At 62.5% G+C, this 21,866-nt stretch overlaps 3 protein-coding genes across 4 annotated transcripts; 1 reads left to right on the top strand and 2 right to left on the bottom strand.

Annotated features, from left to right (window-relative positions):
* Positions 1-2,105: 2,105 nt before the first annotated feature.
* On the bottom strand, positions 2,106-6,177 carry SSR4 (signal sequence receptor subunit 4). Of its 2 annotated transcripts, none has more exons than XM_042974343.1 (6): positions 5,995-6,177; positions 3,997-4,112; positions 3,134-3,208; positions 2,844-2,933; positions 2,458-2,523; positions 2,106-2,265 (listed from the first exon to the last, which is right to left on the bottom strand). In XM_042974343.1, exons 1-6 carry the CDS (start codon positions 6,059-6,061, stop codon positions 2,161-2,163), a joined length of 519 nt encoding a protein of 172 aa, XP_042830277.1. In that variant the 5' UTR covers positions 6,062-6,177; the 3' UTR covers positions 2,106-2,160. The 2 variants fall into 2 exon arrangements, with proteins under 2 accessions (XP_042830277.1, XP_042830275.1); XM_042974341.1 differs by having other exon boundaries at positions 3,997-4,115; positions 5,995-6,175.
* A 282-nt stretch (positions 6,178-6,459) lies between these two features.
* IDH3G (isocitrate dehydrogenase (NAD(+)) 3 non-catalytic subunit gamma) lies at positions 6,460-16,177 on the top strand. Its single transcript, XM_042974340.1, has 13 exons — positions 6,460-6,540; positions 10,655-10,693; positions 10,995-11,006; positions 11,241-11,338; positions 11,764-11,876; positions 13,110-13,170; positions 13,269-13,401; positions 13,518-13,651; positions 13,972-14,074; positions 14,171-14,317; positions 15,464-15,558; positions 15,643-15,703; positions 15,984-16,177. The coding sequence occupies exons 1-13, from the start codon at positions 6,460-6,462 to the stop codon at positions 16,083-16,085; spliced, it is 1,179 nt and encodes a 392-aa protein (XP_042830274.1). The 3' UTR covers positions 16,086-16,177.
* Positions 16,178-16,465: 288 nt separating this feature from the next.
* SRPK3 (SRSF protein kinase 3) lies at positions 16,466-21,333 on the bottom strand. Its single transcript, XM_042973986.1, has 16 exons — positions 21,245-21,333; positions 20,870-20,992; positions 20,588-20,718; positions 20,288-20,396; positions 20,062-20,149; positions 19,766-19,853; positions 19,140-19,246; positions 18,895-19,060; positions 18,760-18,785; positions 18,161-18,290; positions 17,838-18,080; positions 17,643-17,743; positions 17,165-17,272; positions 17,009-17,078; positions 16,836-16,928; positions 16,466-16,694 (listed from the first exon to the last, which is right to left on the bottom strand). The coding sequence occupies exons 1-16, from the start codon at positions 21,331-21,333 to the stop codon at positions 16,510-16,512; spliced, it is 1,857 nt and encodes a 618-aa protein (XP_042829920.1). The 3' UTR covers positions 16,466-16,509.
* Between the last annotated feature and the right edge of the window lie 533 nt (positions 21,334-21,866).

Below are 21,866 nucleotides of genomic sequence, written 5' to 3'. Positions count from 1 at the left end.
GTGCAGCAACTGGGCATGTGCTAAGTGCTGGGTGGGGGACCAGGGCCCCAAAGACCGCAACTCCAGGGGCCCCAGCTCGTCTTGTGTGCAGTGCCCCCTGGGGTGGGCAGCACAGCAGTGAAGGAGCTGTCTCCCAAGCACACGCAGGACACTGCCAGCAGCCGAAGTGCACAAGGAGGCATTAAAATTGTATTGAAACATCAGTGTAGGCCTCTCATTAATCCCCCTGATTGACTGAGATGGGTATGAGCGGGAAATCCCAGTGTTTCCAGAAGCCACCTGCTCTGTGGGAAAGGCTGGGCCCTGAGGGCGGGCCACAGCTGGGGGGGGGGGGGGGGGGGGGGGGGCGGGGGGAGAAGGCCCGGTGTGATGTGCCATCACACCGCAGGCCTGGAACCCCAGCACATGGGGAGGGAGGAAAGGGCTTGTTGGTGAAAAGGGGCAGATGGGAAAGGAAGGGGTTGGGGCTGGGGACAGGCTTTCTCAGCCCTCCTAGGCCTCTGGAGCCCAGCACTAGGCACATCTGTTCTGCAGAGGGGCCAACTGGGCCCCAAGCAGGCCCCATAGAGGATGGGGCCCCAAAAGCCTGGCCCCGGCTGCGGGAAAACTGGCTGGAAGCCAACTGGAGACGGGCCAACCTCTCTGGCTGCTGAGGGACTCACTCTGATGGCTCTAAAGGCACCCCATTTTTGTCTGGGAGGAGAGAGTGCCGGAAGCCCAGTGTTCTTGGGATGTGGGCCAGGACAGGCCCATAAACTGTGTGGAGTCCCTTGCCACGTGGAAGCTGGCACCAGGGGTCCTGGGAGAGGTGGCACCAGGAGGGCCAGCAACCCTTAGCTATTGCTGCCCTGGAACGGACGTCACTTTTGGGTCCTATTGCCGTGGAGCGGAATCAAAGAGCCACCGGGCAGCCACAAGCGACCACTGTTCGCCCTGCGTGCCTGGCACAGGTTGTTGGCAGAACCCCTCCCCCTTCACCCCTCGGCAAGGCGGGGGAGCAGCAATCCCTGCCAGCGGGCGCCCCCCGAACCACCCACCGCTGGTTTCCCGGAAGTTCGGGAAGCCCATCAGCCAGCAGTCCTAGCCTCGCCTGACCCTCGGGGGACTCTCGGCCCCAAGTCTCCTGCTGCACCACCCCTGTTTCTGGGAAGGAGGCAGCCCTTCCCCACAGCCTCCATTCCTGTCACTTTGTCCCCACCCACTTCGAGGACTGAGAGTCAAGGAGCGGGGAGAGGCTGGTGTCCCCTAGCCCGAAGGAGGTCCCCAGGCAGTCCCAGGTCACAAGCCACCCTCCACACACCCGGGCCCTCCCAGTGCCACAGAGCACTAGGTGCTCAGGGGAGACGGGGCACTGAGACGAGATGCAGGACGAACTGGAAGAGGCGAGATTGGCTCCTCAGAGACGTGAGGACTCACGTCACCTTTCCTTCCACTTTCCTGTGCCTTCTATGCGTCCCGCCGGACACCATGAAGTGAGAGCACAGGGGGAGGCAACACGGAGGTGGGGTGCGGGACCTGGAGGGACCACCCCACCGCCCGCCACCAGGTGCAGCGGTCTTAGCCGCACCAGCGAGTAGGGGGGCCCACGACACCCCACGGCAACAGCGCGGGAGGTACGCGCTCAGGAGCGCGGCTCGAGCCCGGGGCTCCGCGCAGGTGGCGCTGTACCTACGCGTGCTGCTGACTGCCACGTTCCAGGGAAGCTGGCCACGGCCCCTGACTTTCTCTGGGCAGCTGCCCTTCTGCTGGCAGGTCACCGGGCCCTCTCCCAGGCGGGCCACAGAGACCCTGCCGTGCAGCGGCCAGGTGAGGGCAGGAGAGAACGAGGCCGTCCCCTCTGCCAGAAGACAACAGGTGCTGGTAGAAGCGCAACCCCACGGCCTGCCCAAACCTATGCGGGTAGCTGGGAGAGGCAGAAGGCAGACACCGTGGGCACCGGGCAGGGAAGGCCTAACTGGGGCCAAGGAAGGACAGCCTGTGGCAGCAGAGTGAGGCCCCAGCCAGTGCCTGCGCCATCCAGGTGGCTAAGGGGACCGGTGGCCCAGCTCTGCGCATGTGCAGAAGGCACGACAACGCAAGTCGGGAGCCCACGTCCCGAATACCGGTGACAGCCAGCAACTGTTTATTGAAAGTAGCAAGGAGGGCCCCTCGGTGCCACCTTCAAGCCTGGATGTGACTCTTGGCACTGAAGGCCAGGTAGTAGATCACCAGGCCGATGGCTGCAGCCAGTACCTCGGTAGAGACCCAGGGTCCATTCCAGGTGCCCTGCAAGAAAGGAGACCAAAGCCACCTCAGGGGAGAGAAGGGCGAGGAACCAGCCAGCCCCGGCCACCTGCCCTCTAGGGCGCAAAGGCACACCGACCCTCTCCCGGCCCGTCCCCACCCCTCAAAAAGGGCAAGGCTTGCGGCATGCTCCCTGCTTCCCCTGAGACCGGCCGGCCTCTTCAGCACGCTTACCCGATGGTCCACACTGACTGTGAACAGGGGTGGGATGATAGAAATGTCCTCATTATTTCTCTGAGCCTGCAAGAGATGCTGGGGTCAGGGGTGCCGCCAGGCAGGGTGGGGAGAGGTTGGACGAGCGGGAACATTGGCCCAAGCCACGGAAGACAGAAGAGCCGGGCAAGAGAGAAACACGGAAGGTGCGAGCACAGGCGTGGCAGGTGGTCAGGAAGGCGTGCCACCCCCCCACCCCGACCCTGGGTCAGCCTTCTCTGTGAAGGCAAGGCCCCTAGTGGCCCGGAGCTCGGGTAAGAGGCACTACAGGGCGAAGGTGGCCGTGGAAGTGAGGTGCACCCTCCCTCCTGTAGGCCTGGGCGGGGCTCCGGGTCGCTGATACTCACCTTCCTCAGCAGACTGTAGGACTCCTCGTCAAAGAATCTGACCTCATAGGTGCCTGCATGGGCACTCTTGTGGTCTAGGCTCCAGGACACCTGGGTTGGGTAGGTTTGACCGAGGTGGGCACAGTGGACACATCCAGGCCCCCCGGCAGCACTGACACAGTACCACCACCCGCGGCCTGAGTCAAACAACCGCAATCCTGCTCCACTGGGCCATCCCTAGGGCTTCAAAGTCATGCCGGTGGGCAGGTGGCCTCCCCCCAAATGACAACCGCGGCATCAGCATCCCTTACCTGATAACGTCCCACGTCCTGGCCCCGGGTCACGGGAAATTGTTTTCCACTGACATCAGCATAAAGAGCCATATTCTGGGACGGGACAAAGAGAGAGTCACCTTCTCCTCCCCCCCCACTCCCCCCCACCCCCCCACCCCCCCACCCCCGTCAGCAGAAACCCCACTGTGCTGTTCACAGCAGCACTCGTGGCCTGTGGGCAGGGAGGCTGGGCACACGTGGGGACCACACTGTGTCTGGCAGGGGGCACCACGTAAGAGCCGTGGAGTTAGGCCTGCCGCAACCGGAGCGATGCCAGGAAGCCGACCCCCGTTGATGCTGTTACTGCCTCTGCACGTCTACCTATGAGGGGGGCTCATCCCCGCTATGGCCCAACCTCCCTAACCCACGGCAAGCCTGTTAACCGTGAACACGGGTGGGGTAACGGAAGTGTACTCATTCCTCTGAGCCTGGGAGAGGGTGTTGGGGTCAGGGGGTGCCCCCGAGCCACCCAAGGAGTGTTGCACTCAGAAAAGACCACCTAGGCAAACAGCAACCAGGAAAGGGCTATGGGCGCTCAGGGGCCAAACCTCTGCTGTTTCTCATTTCCCAGTACCCTTACAAGGCACAGCAAGACATCTACCTACGTTTCCACACCGAGGCAGACTAGGAAAATGTTCTCTTAACACCTGCTTCACACAGTCTGGCCTGGTTGTGCCCTACCCTCCTCCTCTACCCGTTAAGTCAAAATCCTCAATCTCCCTCTGTCTACATGGGTCCCTGGGTCTGATCCCATCAACTGCCCGTGAGGACCTGACGCCCAAGGTCCCAGGCTCCCTGTGGACCTCTGGCTCTGGCTGAATCCCCCCTGGACCCTGCCTCACCTGGACCCTGTTCTTGCACGTCAGGGAGATCTCCACGATGAACACGGTCTCGGTGGAAATGACGGCATCCGAGGTGGTGTAGTAGGAAGGGGTGATCTGGGGCTCCACGCAGGCCTCTGCTGTGGGGAGGAGGCAGACGTGCTTACGTAAGGCCCAACTGGTGGGTGCTGGGCTGGGGGGCAGAAGGGACCGCCCAGACCCACTTCCCAGACCTTGTCGGCTGACACACGGGGCCCTTTGGAACCTGTCAGGTGGGATGTGAGAGACAGATCCGAACGCTCAGTCAGAAGTGCAGTGGCGGTGGAAGGGGTAGGGTGGGATGGCCTTGAAGGAAGGCCAGGGCTGCGAAGGCTTCGTACAGGCGGAACCTCAACGTAAGGGCAAAAGAAGAGCAGGTGAGCGAGCACGCACGTGAGAGGGGGTGGAGGCGGCAGCAGCAGGACAGACTCACTGCACAACTGGGGCCTGTGGCTGGACCTATGGACACGGAAGCCATGCGAGGGCTTGGGGTTGCAGCCGGACCTCGATTCAGAGCCGTGCACAGCCCCGGCCGGTTTATTGAAGGCACCCTCCACAGACACCAAGCATGGTGCAGCTTGCAACCCGTGAGGGCTTGAGATGCAAGGGTCTCTGCCCCCACCCACGGCTGGCAGAAGGCCAAGACTGGCCCCAGTGTCTCCGAGGGAAGAAAACGGGCACAGCTTGTACCCTTTAACAGGGCTGCCCTGAGAGAAAAGAGGCTGCCTCAGCCATCATCACGCTGCTCGAGGCTGCAGGGAAGGAAGGACACTGCCTAAATCACAGGGTGCCAAGCAGATGCTACCAGTGGGAAAGTTCTCAGCCAGCTGCTCTCTGAATGTGTCCTGGCACAGCCACGCATGAGGCAGACAGAGAAGCTTTGCAGCTGGGCAACAGGAGGAAGATGCCTGGGAATGTTAGTGGGGGCTGGTTCTCAGGGGCCACATCTGTGCCCCGCTAAGCTTGGCTTTTTTCCTAAGGACCTTGTGGAGCACCACAGGGTTCTACACTCAGGTTTGTCCCTTCCAGACACCACTGGCTACACCATGGGTAATTCCTGAGGGGCAGGTGAGAAGGGCGCAAGTAGGGAAGCCAGTTAGGCTGATGAAACCCTCCAGGCACCAAAGGCACTGGCCCAAGTGGCGGCGTGGTGTGGCGCATAGGTAAAGTGAATGTGTACGAAGTACCCCTGACTCAGGCCCCCCAGACTTAGCGCTGGCTCCTGCAAGGACCTCCTCCTCAACACGCTTCTGGACTCCAGTTCCTGAGTTCAACCCCGCCACCAGGTGTTAAGAATCTCTCAAGAATGTACATGTAGATCTGACCGTGGCTCAACTCTGCTGAAAAGCCCTGTAAGAATACACCAGGGCCTCAGAGAAAAAGTCAAGGGTCTGGCCCGGCACTCAAGCCCTCCCCCACCCTTTTCCCCTTCCTTCCCTCTTTTCCAATCTAACTTGCCCACGTTCATGGTCCTTCTGCCGGGCCCCATCCCCGCTTCCTCTCTTCACTTACAGCTCCCTTCCTGGGGAGGCCTGGCCCCACTGCACCGGGTCAGGTGGCTCCTCTCCCACTAGCCTAGTCTTTCACTCGGATAGCCCTGCGCTGCCGAGTTTTGCTCTTGTCCGACCACCCCCACCCCCACCCCCTCCAGGACTGGGAACTCCGGTGGGAGCAGGGACGTATGTCATTTTCCCTGCTGGAGCTGGGAACGAGACAGACTCTGGTGCTCTTCCTCGGAGGGGCGGACGGTGGGGGGGGGGGGGTTGGGAAGTTTTGGCTGTTTCTTCCAGCAGCCTGGCTGCTGGGTAAACGTGTGTGGTGCAGGAGCGTGTGGTGGCCTCGGTCGCCGCGCCCCGGGGCCACCTGCCTCTCGGAGGAAGAAGGCCCAGAACCCCGCTTCGCCCGCACCCCTCCTCCCCCCACGCACCACCAGTCGTGGGAGAGAGGCTCGCCAGAAAGGGGCTCCGGCCAGGCCGCTACCTGAGCAGCAGGAGAGGCTGGACAGCAGGAGTAGCGCCAGGGCGCCGAGAGATGCCAGCGCCGCCATCGCCTCTTCTCTGCCGAGGGAAAAAGGAAGAGACTCCCCTGGACACGAGGGGCAGACGAGGAAGCGCGACGCGTAAGCAGCGGGGGCAGCCAATCAGGCGCCGGCGGGCCAGTGACGCCACAGGCGGCACTGACGTGTCCCCTCCCCAGACCAGAGGCCTCGGTGGCCGCCCCATCAAGATGGCGACGGCGACGGGCGGCGGCAGCGGCGGCGGCGGCAGCGGCAGCGGCGGCGGAGGCGGCGGCGCTCTCTGCGCCGGAAGGGGGCGTGAGAACCGGCGCGTCAGCGCGCGTGCGCACTACTGGGTCCATGCCGGCTCCCGGCACTTCGCGCCCTGCCAAGCTCTCGCGAGAGCGGTGTCTACGTGTCTGGACGTGCGGCGGTTCTCACTTTCCGTCATGGCGCTGAAGGTGGCGGCAGTCATCGGTGGCGCTGCGAAAGCGGTGCTCAGACCGGCCCTCCTCTGCCGTCCTTGGGAGGTGAGAAGGGGCAGCGGTCCGCGGGGACAGCTTCAGCGCTCGCTGGGCCGGGCCGAGGGCGGCTGGCTTGCGGAGCGTCTTGGAGCCCGATTGGCTGTGGGCCCCGTGAGGGGCGGGGTGAGGGCTACGCGCCGGAGTTGATTGGCTGCCTCCGCTGTCAGTGAGGGGATTGGATCAAGTGGGCCCTTTGTTGGGCTTTCCCAGGGGTCTCGGTCTTGGGCGGGGGGAGCCCCGGAGGGGCGGGGAGAGCGGGCAGCGGCCGGCAGAGTGTCAACTCCCTAGTATATTGTGGGAGCCCTGCCGAAGCGGTCACGTGTCCCGGCCCGCCTTCCTCTTGCGGCCTCAGGAATCCTGTTCCTAGCCCCAGTACCTCCTCGGGTTTTTCTGTTGCGGACCTTTTTGTCACTTGTCCCAGTGGAGTTGGAGAACCGAATTTTGCCAAGTGCATCACCCCCCCCCGACATTTTTATAGTTCCAGATGCTTTTTCATCCCCCAGGCGTCCGGAATGGGAGGGAGTTAGATTTTCTGACGCTGGTGAGGTGGGGTGGCCGTGGGGGCTTTGTTTCCGCAGTTCTCCGTTTAGGACCTTGGTTATTCACTCAAGTCTCATTCCTCTCTTTTTACACACTTAAATGAGGATAACTTAGTCCCTGGGTGGGTCAGAAGCCATCCGAAGCATCAGCGAGCCAAGACTGATTTTAGGGGACAAGAGGTATGACCTCCCGGCCTGGCTCCCCCCAACTAACCTACAGTGTGGCCACCCTCCTGTCTCTGGGTTCCAATTTCCCCCGTCTCAAAGGATCTAGCCCACCCTGACCTTCCAGAATCCTGTGACTTTGCTGACACTCCTGTGGACGCATGTGCTATGCCTCTGCCTTCTGACCCCTCGGGAAGACTACCCTTTGACAGTTTATGCTTTATGAAATTCTCATTTCTCTTAACTTGCTGATGAGGGACTTGCCAGAGGCCCTGACGGCTCTGGCAGCTGGGCTCCCTTGGTGTCTTGGTGAAGACTTTTGTGCCCTCCCTGACCTCCCCTTCTATGTGTGCTTGTGTCCACGTTAGGGTGGGGGGAGGGCAGTGAATGGTTGGTAGCTGGGCAGTGCCTTGCCCTGAGACTGGTTGTCCTGGGTATGGGAAGCTTTAGAGATGAACCGTAGATCTTTGGTCCGACTGATTGGGACCTTGTGGGAAAACATGCAGCCACCATCGGCACTTGATGTAACATAAACATGCCAAGGAAAGGAGCCTCGCTAAGATGTGGAGCATGGGAATCCTTTGTCAGGAACACATACCACCCAGGACCCCTTTCTTTCTGTGGCGCCATCACAGCATGGCTGACGGTCCACCTCCCTGCTTAACGAGTGAGCGGCAGGCCTGCGCATATGTCCCATCCTGCCTTCAACTGGGTGTCTCTGATGGGTAACGTCACAGGGTGGCGTAGGTGTGAGGTAGAACCTGTGTAAGCCCTCGAGGGAAGGTGCCTGTATCTGTCCTGAGCAAGGTCAGGGGAGTAAGTCTATCTTGAGAGCTCTCTGGGGCTTTGGCTAAAGCCTGAAGGAAACATCTAGCATCGGGACCAGGTGAGGGAGAGGTTTAGCCCAGGTGGTGATGTGATCCAAGGTGGGCGGTGGGGGTGGTGGCCCAGATACAGAGCTAGGTGAAGGGGCAGCTCACCACCGTGGCCAAGTTACCTGCGTAGCACCAGCGGACTCCCAGGAGGATTTACTGCTGGGAGCTGTAGGGGTCCACCGCATGCCGCCCCCACCACTGGACATCAGCCATGAAAACTGGCCTAAGGGGCTGGTGTAGTGAAGGAGTGGGCCTGCCCTGCTGGGGACCAAATGGCTTGCTGCGTCCTCCCAGCAGCCACGTGAAGTGGGTGCCTCTGTTCCGTGGGTTTTAGACAGGAAGCTCAGCAAGGTTAAACTGTTTGCTACCAAGAGATGGTGGGTTTAGACCGAGGCCTCCCTGACACCCAAGCCCACCATCTCTTCCTTCATTTTCTGGCGCGTTCATTAATTCAGGAAATGTTTCTTATGTCTGAGCTCTGGACCGGGCATTCTGTTCGGTCTTGGGATGACAGTAGGAAATTGGACCAATATGGCTTCCACCCTCAAGGACTTCGGGGTTGGGGAGGGACCGAGGCAGTTGCTAGGGACAACCTAAGGATATTGTGGTTGGTGGGGTGGAGGGGGGGGACAGTGAATGGTTGGTAGCTGGGCAGTGCCTTGCCCTGAGACTGGTTGTGTCAGCCAAGGGGGACCAACAACTTGGCAGCCTTAGGGCATCAGAGAAGGCTTCCTGGAAGAAAGGCGGTGGAAGCCTCCTTCCACAAGTCATATCGAGAGCCTACAAGTAAGGTGAATCCAGGGGTGCCTGGGTGGTTAAGCATCAGACTCTTGATTTCGTCTGCAGTCGTGAATTCATGGGTTGGGCTCCACACTGAGTGTGGAGCCTGCTTAGGATTCTCTTCCTCTCCCTCTGCTCCTCCCCTGCTTGTGTGCCTTCTCTCTCTCTCTCTGTCTCTCTCTCTCTCTCTCTCTCTCTCTCTCTCAAAAAAAAAAAAAAAAAAGATGAGTCCAGATACTGACAGGTGCTAGAAAGGAAAATTGGAAAGCCCTGAGTGTGCCTGTGGCTGCAGATCCAGGGGCCACATGGATGAGCAGATACCCCGAAGCCTTTTGTCCTAGTAGTCACCCCCCTCCTGGCCCCTGGCTTGGCTGAGTGAGTGGCACACCTATGCCGCCAGAGCCTGTGCGAGTGGCCGCCTTGTGAATACCAGTGTGGGAAACCCAGAGGGGATGATCAGCCTCTGTCTGAGCTTTCTAGACTTCTAGCAGGAAGGTATGGCTCTTTGCAAGATGGCCACGGTGACCCTGCCGTTGGCTGGAATACTCTGATGCTGCCCCAGTGGGAAATCGGCAGAGCATCTCCAAGTGACAAAAAGGACCTTGGCTCTGCCCCTGCCTCTTTGGATTGAGAGACACCGGGTGTGTTCCCAGGTGGGGAGCAGGAGGAGCAGAGTGAGGATGCCTAGGCCCTCCGCAGTGGCACGTGGCAGACAGGTGTCTACCTCCAGGACTGTGCGGGGACCCTAGATGGATCACTGCTCAACAGCTGTCCCCTTTGACTCGGATGGCTTTTACTCTGAAGCTGTCAGACGTGGCATTGGGGTGGCCAAACATGGCTGTTTCTGAGTCGGGGGGTTGGGGACATTCATCTTCCACGTAGGCCACAGAGCAGTTTTGCAGTCCTTTGTGAAAGCCCTCTGAGAGATTGGCGTCTGTTATTCTTCTAAAAATGGTTAGATTTTCCCTGGCGCGTTTGCTTTGGACTTGTGATTCCGGAGGGCCGTTCCCACGATGCCAACAGTGGCTGTCTCTGGGTGGACAGGGGACTGGGTGCTATCTTTTTGTTCTGATCTCCGTGTTAGGACTGTGTGTTGTTTTTGTAATAAGGAACAAGATTTATTTATAAATTTTTAAGTTTCGCTCGTTTATTTTGAGACGGAGAGAGAGGGAGAACCCCAAGCAGGCTCCGCACTGTCAGCACAGAGCCCGACGTGGGGCTCGATTCCACGAACCGTGAGATCATGACCTGAGCCAAAATCAAGAGTCGGATGCTTAACCGACTGAGCCACCCAGGCGCCCCATAAGGAAAAAAGATTTTAAAAATGACAAAATGGTTGTTGTGGCCGCCCCAGGGTTTGCCACGTGCAGTGTGCCAACTTTTCCACGTTATAGACAACAAACATCACCGGGCAGGACTAATTATTGGCTAATAAAGAATCAGACAACACAAGAGAGAAACATTTCTTAAGTTGATTAAGAGCTGATTGCGGAGCTGACGGAAGCATAGAGGGTCGCCACGACCCTCCATGATGATTTGACTGGCTGGTCCTTGGGAAATGGAGGCTCTCGGGCCATTTGGGTGCGTACCACGTGCCGTTCACCACATGATGGGGCAGGGGTGAGGCGGAGGGATGACGCGTGGGACCTGGCTGGGCATGGTGGGGACGGTTCCTCTTCCCTGCCAAGAGTTCAGCTGGCCTTTACCGAATCGACTTTCTGGGCCGGACAACAACCACTGGCATCTGGTTCTCTTCGCCAGGTTCTAGGTGCCCACGAGGCCCCCCGGAGGAGCTTCTCCGTAAGTACCTGCCAGAGCGTGTACGCGCGTGTGTATGTGTGTGCGCCCGAGAACGCTAGTGTTTATGCACATATGCACCTGTCTGTGCGTGCGTAGGTGTGTGCGTGCATGCACGTATGTGTGCTGTGCCTGCCTGTTTGTTCCCTGGCGCTCCGGGTCCTTCTCTCTGAGGCACAGTCTCAGAGGTCACCCACCCCTCCTCACCCAAAGCGCACTACACAGTATCCCCGTTCCCTGGGCACAGCCTCGTTCCTCCAACCCTGGCTGATTCATGTCTTCTTCCTTTCTGTCCCTCCTCTAGCAACAGACAATTGTGAGTATTCCTCTCATCTGCCTGTTAAGTTTTGGGGCTTTTAGTTGCTCTGGGATTGAGCCAAGTCCAGGCGGGGGTGGGGACTGCTTCTGCCGCCACTCTCCCGACCAAGTAACCCCCCCCCCCACCGTGATTAACTTGTCTGGGCTGGGGTGGCGGGGTCAGGTAACCCCAAGCTGGAACCTCATGACTGGCTGGCCCACCGGGCCCACCCTCACCTTCCCGTCTCTCCAGCCTCCGTCAGCTAAGTATGGTGGGCGGCACACGGTGACCATGATCCCAGGGGATGGCATCGGGCCAGAGCTCATGTTGCATGTCAAGTCTGTGTTCAGGTACACGGCCCTTGGGCCTACCTCCCCTTGACCCGTACCCCTAGGGGAGCTTATACCCCGGCGGGGGGGCGGGGCTTGAGAACTGTGCCAAGAGGGACCGTCAGCCCAGAAGCCCACTGGCCAGGGCTCTGCCCCAGCGCCCCTTGAGGCAGCGGCAGGAGGGCCGAAAGCCCAGGCCTTTTGTCCCAGTGCCTGTGATCCCGGGCACGAGGAAGGTGGCAGCGGTCCTGCTGCTAACTGTGTTGTAGAGTTCAAGTATCTCCCCGTCAGTTGGCGCAGGTCGACCCCGTCTCCCCTCAGGCAGAGCCAGGTCAGGGTGGACAGCGGTGGTGGCCAGGCCTCTGCACCCAGTAGTCCAGGCGGGCTTCCTAGAAGAGGCGTGGGGGAGGCCTGGGGCTCGCCACCTTGACCCAGTTCTGCCCCAGGCACGCATGTGTGCCGGTGGACTTTGAAGAGGTGCACGTGAGCTCCAACGCTGACGAAGAGGACATCCGCAATGCCATCATGGCCATCCGCCGGAACCGTGTGGCCCTGAAGGGTGAGTGCGGAGGCCATGGCGGGGCACCGTGCACGATCCCTCTCATTTCCAAGCCGACACACACTTGTCCCTGGGGCCGCACGACTTGGACTTTAGGGTTTTTCTGGCTGGGGAGGACCCTTGGGCTTGGAGAGTGGACAGAAACTTTTGGGGTCTGTGCCGCGATTCTGAGAGCTTGTGGAACTAGGCTGGACAGGAGCCTGTTCAGTAAAGGGCTTCCCCCACCCCCTTCTCTCCTGGGGCGCAGCCCTCTCTGCCGGGGTCAGCTTTGACCCTCGGGGTCTTTTTCTCACGAACCGTATGTCACAGGGATGCGGTTTTAACCCTCTCCCGCCGCCTTGCCCGTAGCTGGCACAGCTGTGGATGTTACAGACAGGAATTCTAGCCCTTCCTCTGTTTGCCTGGGTTTGGTACATGTTCTTAAAATGCTTGCATTACTCGTTCTGTAAGCTATAGTCCATCACCTGCTCTGTGTGAGCAGAGCTGAACCCGGGTGGAGCCCCAGCCCCTGGCAGTCAAGCAGAGGGGCCAGCGTGGCAACTGAAGGGTGCCTGAGGCATTGTGGGCAAAGGCGGTGTGGGCAGGGCGTGACTTGGAGGGGGCGGTGGCCCCAGTGGGCCCTGAGAAAAGCCTGCTCTTCGAGGCACCCTCTGACCGCCTTTTCTTAGAGGCTGCTGACCTCCTCTTGCGCCCGTTCTTTTTGCCCGGGTCCGCCCCGGCCCAAACTATAGTCTTTTCCAGGCAGCCACCACCTGCCCCTGAACTGGGGCTCATGTGGCGCCTCGATGCAGGGCCTGACGGTGACGCCAGCCAAGGTCACATTGCTGGCGCCAGGCTGGCTAGCCAGCCGGTTAGTGAGCAGGAGTGGTCACTTTCTCTCCAGCCAGACCCCGATCTTGCCATTTCCTGCCCGGGGTCTGGCAAGGTCTCCTAGCCAGCTGCCAACCCTTGTTCGTTCATCTGTTCATTCATTAAGTATTTATCGAGTGCCCGCTGCGTGCCAGTCCCTCTCTAGGCCCTCAGAACCCCTCAGTGAACCGCACGCACTCTCTGCCCTCACGGGGCTTACGTGAGAGACCACCCTGGCGCTCTGCGAGGTACCTCTGCCGGTAAAGCCACCTCCTCTGCTTGATGCTGCCTTGGGCACGCGTTCCCTTGCTCAGGATGGGGAATGTGGTGGCATCGCTGAGCCCAGGGGCCCCCTCTCCAGCCTGTCTTTTTTCCGTCCCGCAGGTAATATTGAAACAAACCATAACCTGCCACCGTCCCACAAATCCCGAAACAACATCCTTCGGTGAGAGCCCAGTGCACAGGGTGGGGGCTCGGCAGGGGCGGAGTGTGGCAGCAGACGGTCGTGGCACTGGCCGGCTGCTCTTCTCTCTGTGTTCCCAGTACCAGCCTGGACCTCTATGCCAATGTCATCCACTGTAAGAGCCTGCCAGGAGTGGTGACCCGGCACAGGGACATAGATATCCTCATTGTCCGGGAAAACACAGAGGGCGAGTACAGCAGCCTAGAACACGAGGTGGGTGGGACCCAGGCTGTCCCCTTATTGTCTTGGGTCGTGGGGGCTGGGGACAAGCCTGGCCAGGCCCAAGGAGAAGCTTGTGCTGGAGGGACTCTTCTCCCCGTCTGTCCCAGAGTGTGGCTGGAGTGGTGGAGAGCCTGAAGATCATCACCAAGGCCAAGTCCCTGCGCATCGCCGAATATGCCTTCAAACTGGCCCAGGAGAGCGGGCGCAAGAAAGTGACAGCCGTGCACAAGGCCAACATCATGTATGTCCCACCCCTGCCGTGTCCCTGCCCGTTCTGCAAGCAGTTGTGAAACGGCTGAATTGAACACTCTCCTCTGCCCTGCTGTTAGGGACTTGGGGCCCGGGCCCCGCTGCCCCCCGAGGGGGCGTGCCCTCTTGCCCCTTTCCCAGCCGCGGCGTCACCACAGCGCATACTTTGGGCAGGTAGGGCAGGATCGTGCCCGTCGTACAGGCGGGGGACTGGTCAGGGGTCAGAACCCAGCTTCTCTGGCCATCTGTACACCCCGTGCCTCCGGCTGACTGTTCCAGTGGCCAAGCTGGCGTCTTGTGCCCCCCTCCTAGGAAACTGGGCGACGGGCTCTTCCTCCAGTGCTGCAAGGAGGTGGCAGCCCGCTACCCCCAGATCACCTTTGAGAACATGATCGTGGACAACACCACCATGCAGGTAGGTGGCCTGCCGGGTTCCACGGCAACCTGCCTCCGGTGCGGTGGGCTTCCCGTGCGCTCTAGCTTTTCTGCCTGTCCCCCCCTTGCCCTGCAGCTGGTGTCCCGGCCCCAGCAGTTTGATGTCATGGTGATGCCTAATCTCTACGGGAACATCGTCAACAATGTCTGCGCAGGACTGGTCGGGGGCCCCGGCCTTGTGGCTGGGGCCAACTACGGCCACGTGTACGCCGTGTTTGAGACGGTGAGTGTCGCCAGGGCCGCTGGCCTTTCTGTGCTAGAGAGCTCACATCTCATCCAGTTCGCCGAAAGTATAGGATACGGTGTGGCCATCGCCACTGTCTTGTCCCAGAATGTTGTCGTCCCCCCAGTATTGGGGGTACCTGGGGGGCTCAGTCGGTTGAGCAACTGACTCTTGATTTCTGCTCAGGTCATGATCTCACGGTTTGTGAGTTCGAGCCCTGCACTGGGCTCCGTGCTAACGGCGTGGAGCCTGCTTGGGATTCTCTCTCTCCCTCTCTCTTTGCCCCTACCCCACCTGTACTCTCTTTCTCTCTCAAAGTAAATACATAATCTTTAAAAAAAAGAAGAAACCCTGTGCTTGTTGGTTGTTACTCGCACCCCCCGCCCAGCCCCTGGCCACCACTCATCTGCTTTCTTGTCCCTCTGGCTTTGCCTTTTCTGGCCATCTCCTACACGGAGTCATATACCGTGTGGCCTTCTATGATTGGCTTCTCTCCCTTAGCACAGTATTTTGTTTTCCTTAATTTTAGAGAAAGAGCGTGTGAGCAGGGGAGTGGGGCAGAGGGAGAGAGAGAATCCTAAGCAGTTATGCTCAGCGTGGAGCCCGACGTGGGGCTCAATCACACAACTCTAGGATCATGACCTGAGCTGAAATCAAGAGTGCGAGGCTCAACCGACTGAACCAACCAGGCGCCCCATTAACGTAGTATTTTTAAGGCCTATCCACACTGTGGCATGGCTCTATGCCCCAACAACATTTCTTACGGTGGCTGAATAATATCGTATTGTACAGAGAGACCACGTTTTGTTGGTCTCTTAGCTTCTATTTTTAGGTCTTTTTTTTTTTTTTATGAGGTAAAATTCACATAACACTGTGAAACCATTAAAAAAAATTTTTTTTAATGTCTATTTTTGCGAGAGAGACAGACAGACACACACACACAGCTCATGAGCAGGGGAGGGGCAGAGAGAGAGGGACACACAGAAGCGGGCTCCAGGCTCCGAGCTGTCAGCGCAGAGCCCGATGCGAGGCTCGAACTCACGAACCGTGAGATCTGAGCCGAACTTGGGACACTCAGTCGACTGAGCCTCCCGGGTGTCCGACCCTGCTTTCTTACCATCCCCTTTCCTGTCTTGCCCTCTCGAGGCTACGAGGAACACGGGCAAGAGTATTGCCAATAAGAACATCGCCAACCCCACCGCCACGCTGCTGGCAAGTTGCATGATGCTCGACCACCTCAAGTAAGCAGCTCCGTGACCCCCAGCTGCCAGCCCCCCCGGCCAGCCCCCAGGCCCCAAGCACCGAAAGCTTCCCTCCTTCCTTAGGCTCCACTCCTATGCCGCCTCCATCCGTAAGGCCGTGTTGGCGTCCATGGACAACGAAAACGTGAGGCTCCTCTTTCCCCGCCTTCCCCCAACCCCCCCCACCCCCCCCCAGTGGGGGGTTGAGCTGGTGTGCTACCTGAGGGGCCGAGGTGATGACCTGGCACTTCCTGCTGTCCCCAAGGGGAGGGCGGTACCGGCCAGGGTAGGGCTCTCCTGGCCTTAGCTGGTACCACCGCCCTCCCGCTGGCAGGTCCCGCCCCTGCAAGCCACGGGAGACCACGGGCGGCCCCGGGTAGGGGTCAGGGCTCAGGTGTGCGCTCAAGTTCGCACGTCTCCCGCAGATGCACACCCCGGACATCGGGGGCCAGGGCACTACGTCGGAAGCCATCCAGGACATCATCCGCCACATCCGCATCATCAATGGCCGGGCTGTGGAGGCGTAGGCTGTCCCTGGGCCTGCCTCAGCTCACTCCCTCCCGCTCCCGGCGCCCCAGCTTGGTGGGCGGACCCAGAGTAAATCAGCTTCCGTCCCGGGGCCGGGTCTCCGCTCCTGTGTTTCTGTCACTCCGGGACGCTGACGTTTCAGTTCACACTTTATTAAGAAAAGAAACACGCACACTTCCCATCCGGGGCCCCTCTGTGAGGGCTGGGGACAGAACGAACGCTGAATGGCGGGCCTGGCTCCAGCATCTCTCCGCCCTGCCGTGGGGCGCGGGGCGGGAGAGGGCTCGTACGCTGCCGGGCGGAGGAGGGCAGCTCCCGAAGGGTGGCTCGCAGGGTGGCGGGAGCCGTCCGGCTTTCCCTGAAGGCACTGGGAGGGGGTGGGGGGGCGGGCACGCCTCAAGCTGCGCAGAGTGCCTGTGGGGCCTAGGGGTTGAGCCAAGGGTGCCGGAGGCAGTCGGCCGCGCTGGCCCGCTTCTCGGGGATGTACTCCATCATGGGCAGCAGGAAGGCGCTGAACTGCGTGGCCTGCTCCAGGGGCCACTCGTACTTCTCCATGAGCACCTCGTACAGGCCCCAGTGCTTGAGGTTGTGGATGTGCCGCAGCTCTCCTGGGGGCCGGCCAGCGGGCCGGAGGTTAGGCTCTGCCAGGAAGGGGGCCTCTGGACCCCGTGCCCCCCTCCCCCCGTTCTGGAGCCCGTGCTCCCTGCCCTACCCCCACATCCAGGGGGCCCGAGCCCGCTCGGCCCTACCTCTCCGGTTGAAGAACTCCCGGGAATAGCGGCCCGAGAGGGCGAAGGCTGGGGGGATGTCTCCCAGAAGCTCCACGATGTGGGCGATGTGGTCTGTGGACAGAGAGGAGGCTGGGCGGCGGCTGGGCGGCCGGGAGGCCCCCAGGCTGAGCCCAGGGCCGGCCTCCCCCTACCCTCGTCCCGACTGTAGTCTTCTCCAGAGTGAGGCTCGAATAGGTAGTCTCCGGTGGCCAGCTCGAAGGCCTGGAAGGGGGAGAAGGTGAGGCTGCTGGCGGGGGCGGGGTGGGGGGGGGGGGAACGTGCCCTAGGCCAGGGCAGCTGGGGCGTACCATGCACGCCGTGCTCCAGATGTCGGCGGGGGGGCCGTACTCGGCTCCGATCAGCACTTCCACGGCCCGGTACTGGCGTGTCTGGATGTCCTCGGTGAAGTGCTTGTGCTGGAGGCAAGGGGAGCCCTGGGGAGGAGCCGGGGCCGCGGCTGGCCCGCCCCCAGCGGCCCCCACCATCTCCCACCTCTGGGCCGGGCAACCAAGGAGCTCAGTGGGGCTCCCTCTGAGCCTCAGGGTCCCCAGAGGTCCCGAGAGGGACTGGCCTCTTCCCAGGGGTCCCCGCCCCTTGCAGTGGGTCCAGTTCTGGTGACTGGATGGGACAGACGCTGGTCTGGGCTCGGTCCCGGGTCTGTGTCAGGAGGCAGAGCCCGGGGTCTGGATGAGTGGCGGTTCGGGGCCCGTGGGGCTCGGAGGAGGCCGGCCTGTGCCCCTGCCCTCGCAGCCGGGTGCCCGCTCTGCTCTCCAGACCGGCTCATACCACCCAGCAGGCGTTGCCCAGGTCTGCGATCTTGATCTTGATCTTGTCTGCGTTTTGGGGCTCTAGGGGGTTCACCAGGAGGTTCGAGGCACCAAACGGTGCTGGAGAAGGAAGAGAAGGGGGAGAGGCTGAGCCGGCTGGGCCCCCGCCTGTCCAGCCCCCACCGAGCCCACCCGCAGGCCCGGCCCAACTTACTGCTGGGCGACAGGAGGCCCCCGGTCTCCCGCTGGTTGGAGGAGCCTGAGAGGATGGAGCACGAGGCGGGAGAGAAAAGGGAGCCCGAGAAGCCTGACGTCTGGGAGCCCGGGCTGAGGCTGCGCTCGCCCCCGGTGGCGGGGGAGGAGGAGGCGGGGGAGGGGCCGGCCCCGGCCCCGCCCCCGGGGTGGCAGCCGGAAGAGGAGGTGGAGCCGCTGCCCCCCTCGAGCCTCGAGCCAGCGTCTGGGGAGAGGGGCAGAGGCGGGGTGTGAGCCGGCACCCCGGTGGCCTGCGCTTGCCGGGCGCGCGCCGCGGCCCCTCACCCTCGGCCTGGGCCGCCGCCTCCATGGCTTCCAGCCTCTGCAGGTCCCGCAGGCGCTCCTCCAGCAGCCGCTTCTGCAGTTTCCGCTTGCGCCGCATCTTCTTCCTCTTGTTCTTCGACAGCTTCCCGGGCTGCCATCAGAGCCCGGGTCACCGCAGGGTTCCCACCGCCCAGCCCCTGAGCACCCACGCCTCTCCCTGCGGCCTGCATGCTCATGGGGGACGGGGCCTCTGGGCCCTAGGGCCACCGTGGACGTAAACGCCGGGCCACCCCGCTGTGGCCCACACCTCGGCGCCAGTCCTTCGCTGCTCGAAGCTAGACTTTTGGGGGCAGCTGATGGGCCTTCGTCTAGCTCGGAGCCCGCCTCACCTGGGGGGGGGGGTGGGGCAGCTTGGGCCCCTCGTGGCCCTGGACGCACCGTCCGCCCACGGAGGCAGTGGCGCCCAAGCGACCGCCCACGTGTGCGACCCACCCTGTGTCTCACCCTCATCCCTGGGGAGGGTAGGGACGTGGGGAGGGGATGGGGCCAGAGAGGCCGAGGAGGGAGCTCTGAGGAGATGGGGAGATGAGGCCCAGGCAAAGAGGAGCACCCCAACTTACCAAGACCTCCTGGGGGGCAGTGCTGACTGAGGGGGGGGGCAGTCGGGGCATCGGGGGAGAGAAAGGAACAAAGACTCAGGTGGGGGCTGAGGCCCACGGGCCCCTCCCTGGGCCCGCGCGGGCTCGCGCTGGTACCTGTGGAGCGGGATGGGGGCGGGGCCCCTGACTGCTGCCACTCTGTGGCCTCGGTGGCCAGGCGCCTGATGTAGGCGTCGCCCACACACAGCAGGATGTTCTCGGGCTTGATGTCTGTGTGGATGATCTTGCACTTGGTGTGGAGGTAGTCCAGGCCGTGCAGCACCTGGGGAGAGCCACTCCGGAACTTTCGCAGCCCCGCCCCGGCCGCCTCGCCACACTCCCAGAGCACTCGTGATGCTCACCTGCCTCACGATGCTCTTGACGCAGGGCACGGGCAGGCCCTGGTAGTTGGACTTGATGATCCACTTGAGGAGCTGGTGGCCCAGGACTTCCAGCACCATGCACACATCTGGGGCTGGGAGTGAAGGGTGGCCGGCGGGCCCACGGCAGCGGGGCACGGGCCCCGCCCACCCGCAGCTGGGGAGCAACGGGTCTGGCGGTGCAGAGTCACCACCTGCCCGGTGTCGTCATGGTGTCCCTGCCACTCTCGGGTGTGCCACTTGGGAGATACCTTGGGTGCTCGTCCCGGGGGCAGGGCACCGGGGGAGCAGACACGGAGGCCTGTCAGGCCAGCCGCACTCCCGTGCCCAAGTATTTGCCAGAGAGCCTCTGGAGCAGCTCCTCAGTGGACGGCACTGCCATTTGGGGGTAACTCGGCAATGCCCGTGGATAACCGATGCCCGCCCGGTCATCCGCTGGCCCCCGCGCAAACACAACCCCCGAAGCGGTGGGGCTATTTTGCAGACTAGTGTCACTAGAAGGGATAAGCCCCCATTGTGCAGATCAGTAAACCGAGGCCCCGGCAGCCGGGATGGCGGGAGCGGGCACCGCTGCCGCCACGCCGCTTTGCTCGTCCTGCAAAGGATACGGACTCCGTTAACCCCTGAGATCCTGAAGTCATCGATGAGCTGGACAATGGTCTCTCTTTTGGGGTCACTGGGGTCACTGTCCCGGACCTGGAGCAAAGCGACCACGAACGAACGGCTCCACCCTGGCCCTCACCGGCTGCTCCCTGCTGCGCCCCCCGCGCACCTCCGGCCTCGGCTGCGGCTGCGGCTCCCTGGCCTGCTCCCGCAGGTCCTCCCAGGCAGAGCCAGCTGGAGCCTGCCCCTCTGGGAACTCCGCCCTGCCTGGGAGCCGGGAGCGGGGAGGGTGGCGCCTCACACATTTCAGGAGCTTGATCTCATCCACGGCGGTCTCCGTGTAATGCCCCGCGCTCTTCACCACTTTCAGGGCCACGAAGCGCTTGCGCCTGCAACACCGAGCTCCGCGTCGGCCGCCGGCCCGGCCAGACCCGTGGGGGCATCGTGGTGGCCCCAACGGAGCCCAGGGGTGGGCTCCTGGCTGGCACTGGGCCCCGGGGGGGTGGGTGGGCGGAGGGGGCACTTACTGGATATCCCAGCAGAGCCAGACGGTGGAGAAGTGGCCCCAGCCCAGCTTGCGCACCACGTGGTACCGCCCATTGAACAGGTCGCCGATCTTCACGGGGTAGTAGCCGCCTGGGGAAGGAGTCCGTAGAGCGTGGTGGGTGGTGGCGCCTTCCTGGGGCGGGGGGGTGTGGGGGGGCCAGGACGATCCAGCCCCGCCGGCCCCCTGGCCCACGTGGGCCGGCCTCGGCACCCTCCTCCTCCCCAGCTGCCCTGTGTCCCGCAGCAGCCACCTGGCCGCCTGCGCCGAGGCCAGGCCTCACCCTTGCAGTAGTCCTTGGGGTCCTCCTGCTCCTCGTCATCGGAGCCCAGCAGCCCCTGCAGCATCCGCGGCGCCGGTGTGGCGGGGGCGAGTTCGGAGCCCGAAGACTCGGGCCCGCAGGAGGCCTGCGAGCTGCGGGTTGGGGGGCGGCCAGTGAGCACTCGAGGCGCCGGGCATGGCGGGGGCGGGGGGCCCAGGGCGCCCCGGCCGAACCCTACCTGCTGCTGCTGCCGCCGCCGCTGTCCCCGCCGCCGCCGCCGCCGGCGCTGGCGCTCATCCCGGCCGCGCGGCCCGCAGCTCCCGCGCCCCGGGCGGCTGCTCCTGTGGGGCCCGGCGGCGGCCCGCGCATTTATAGCCTCGGCCGCTGATCTCACCCGCCTTTATAAATAGCCTCCCAGCTGCTCGGCTGTGGGCAAGGTATGCGGCGGGAGGAGGCGGTGCGGCCACGGGCCGCCCGGGAAAGCCTGGTCCCCGGGCCCAGCCACCCCCCGCCCCCGCCCTGCCCCAGGGGTGGCCGAGGGGGCCCACTGAGTGGGGACTGCCGGCAACCTGCTTCCCAGGCGGAGTCCCTGTGCTCCGGAGCTGGAGCCAGCTGAGGCGGGGCGGTGGACAGGACAGCCCAGTCCTCAGGTCGGGCGCTACTACACACCCCACATACCCTAGGGCGCCGTGACACTTTCCGAACATTCTCTGGCTTCCTGCTGGGCCTCTGGTAGCCTTGGCGAAGGAGGCCCTCCCCGTTCCCATGGGTGCCCTGTTCCCTGCCCGCTCTCAGTGGGGTTCCCGCTTTTCCTGTGGCTCATTGACCCCTTAGGCAGGCGCCCCCCTCTCCCTGAATGTGGTGTCGCTGGGGATCCCGGATGATGGAATCAGGGGCATGAGCTGAAGGCAACTGGCGGCTCCCACCAGAGGTGCTGGGACGGTGTCGAAGCCCGGGAACCCGCCTACTGAGGACCCCAGCCCTGACGCAGTGTGGTCTCCCCTCCAGCTCCTCAGCGCCCGGCCATCCCTGCCTTCCTCCCTGCGTCCACCAGCATGTGCCACGTGCCCACGTGGGGGGCACAGGGACCCATCTACCCTGGCCCTGCCCTCAGGGGTCCTCCTCCGGTGGGGCCCAGACAAGCCCCCAGCTCTAACAGGCCGGTGACAGAGGGACCTCCAGGTCAGGCAGAGCCCTCTGGAGCCTGTGACTTTGGGGCTGCATCCGAGGGACCAGACCAGGAAGAGTCGGTTGCCCAGCAAGGGGTGGGTGGGCAAGCTTCCAGGGCGGTGCAGGACCC

The sequence above is a fragment of the Panthera tigris genome, chromosome X (genome assembly GCF_018350195.1).
Source record: "Panthera tigris isolate Pti1 chromosome X, P.tigris_Pti1_mat1.1, whole genome shotgun sequence".
NCBI classification, from domain to species: Eukaryota; Metazoa; Chordata; class Mammalia; order Carnivora; family Felidae; genus Panthera; species Panthera tigris.
The sequence above is the reverse complement of the archived record's forward strand: the minus strand, read 5'-3'. Positions and strand labels throughout refer to the sequence as shown.

Bases quoted from the DNA above. Each gene is read 5' to 3' on its own strand.
- SRPK3 (XM_042973986.1), bottom strand. From the start codon at position 21,333: ATGGGAACGGGGAGGGCCTCCTTCGCCAAGGCTACCAGAGGCCCAGCA. The intron at 20,150-20,287 runs GTAAGTGCCCCC...TCGGTGTTGCAG, and splicing joins TGGCTCTGCTGGGATATCCA to GCGCAAGCGCTTCGTGGCCC. The intron at 19,061-19,139 runs GTGAGCATCACG...GGCTCTCCCCAG, and splicing joins TCAAGAGCATCGTGAGGCAG to GTGCTGCACGGCCTGGACTA.
- SSR4 (XM_042974341.1), bottom strand. From the start codon at position 6,061: ATGGCGGCGCTGGCATCTCTCGGCGCCCTGGCGCTACTCCTGCTGTCC. The intron at 4,116-5,994 runs GTAGCGGCCTGG...TCCTCCCCACAG, and splicing joins CAGCCTCTCCTGCTGCTCAG to CAGAGGCCTGCGTGGAGCCC. The intron at 3,209-3,996 runs GTGAGGCAGGGT...GTCCCGTCCCAG, and splicing joins CGTGCAAGAACAGGGTCCAG to AATATGGCTCTTTATGCTGA.
- IDH3G (XM_042974340.1), top strand. From the start codon at position 6,460: ATGGCGCTGAAGGTGGCGGCAGTCATCGGTGGCGCTGCGAAAGCGGTG. The intron at 13,171-13,268 runs GTGAGAGCCCAG...CTGTGTTCCCAG, and splicing joins TCCCGAAACAACATCCTTCG to TACCAGCCTGGACCTCTATG. The intron at 15,559-15,642 runs GTAAGCAGCTCC...CTCCTTCCTTAG, and splicing joins ATGATGCTCGACCACCTCAA to GCTCCACTCCTATGCCGCCT.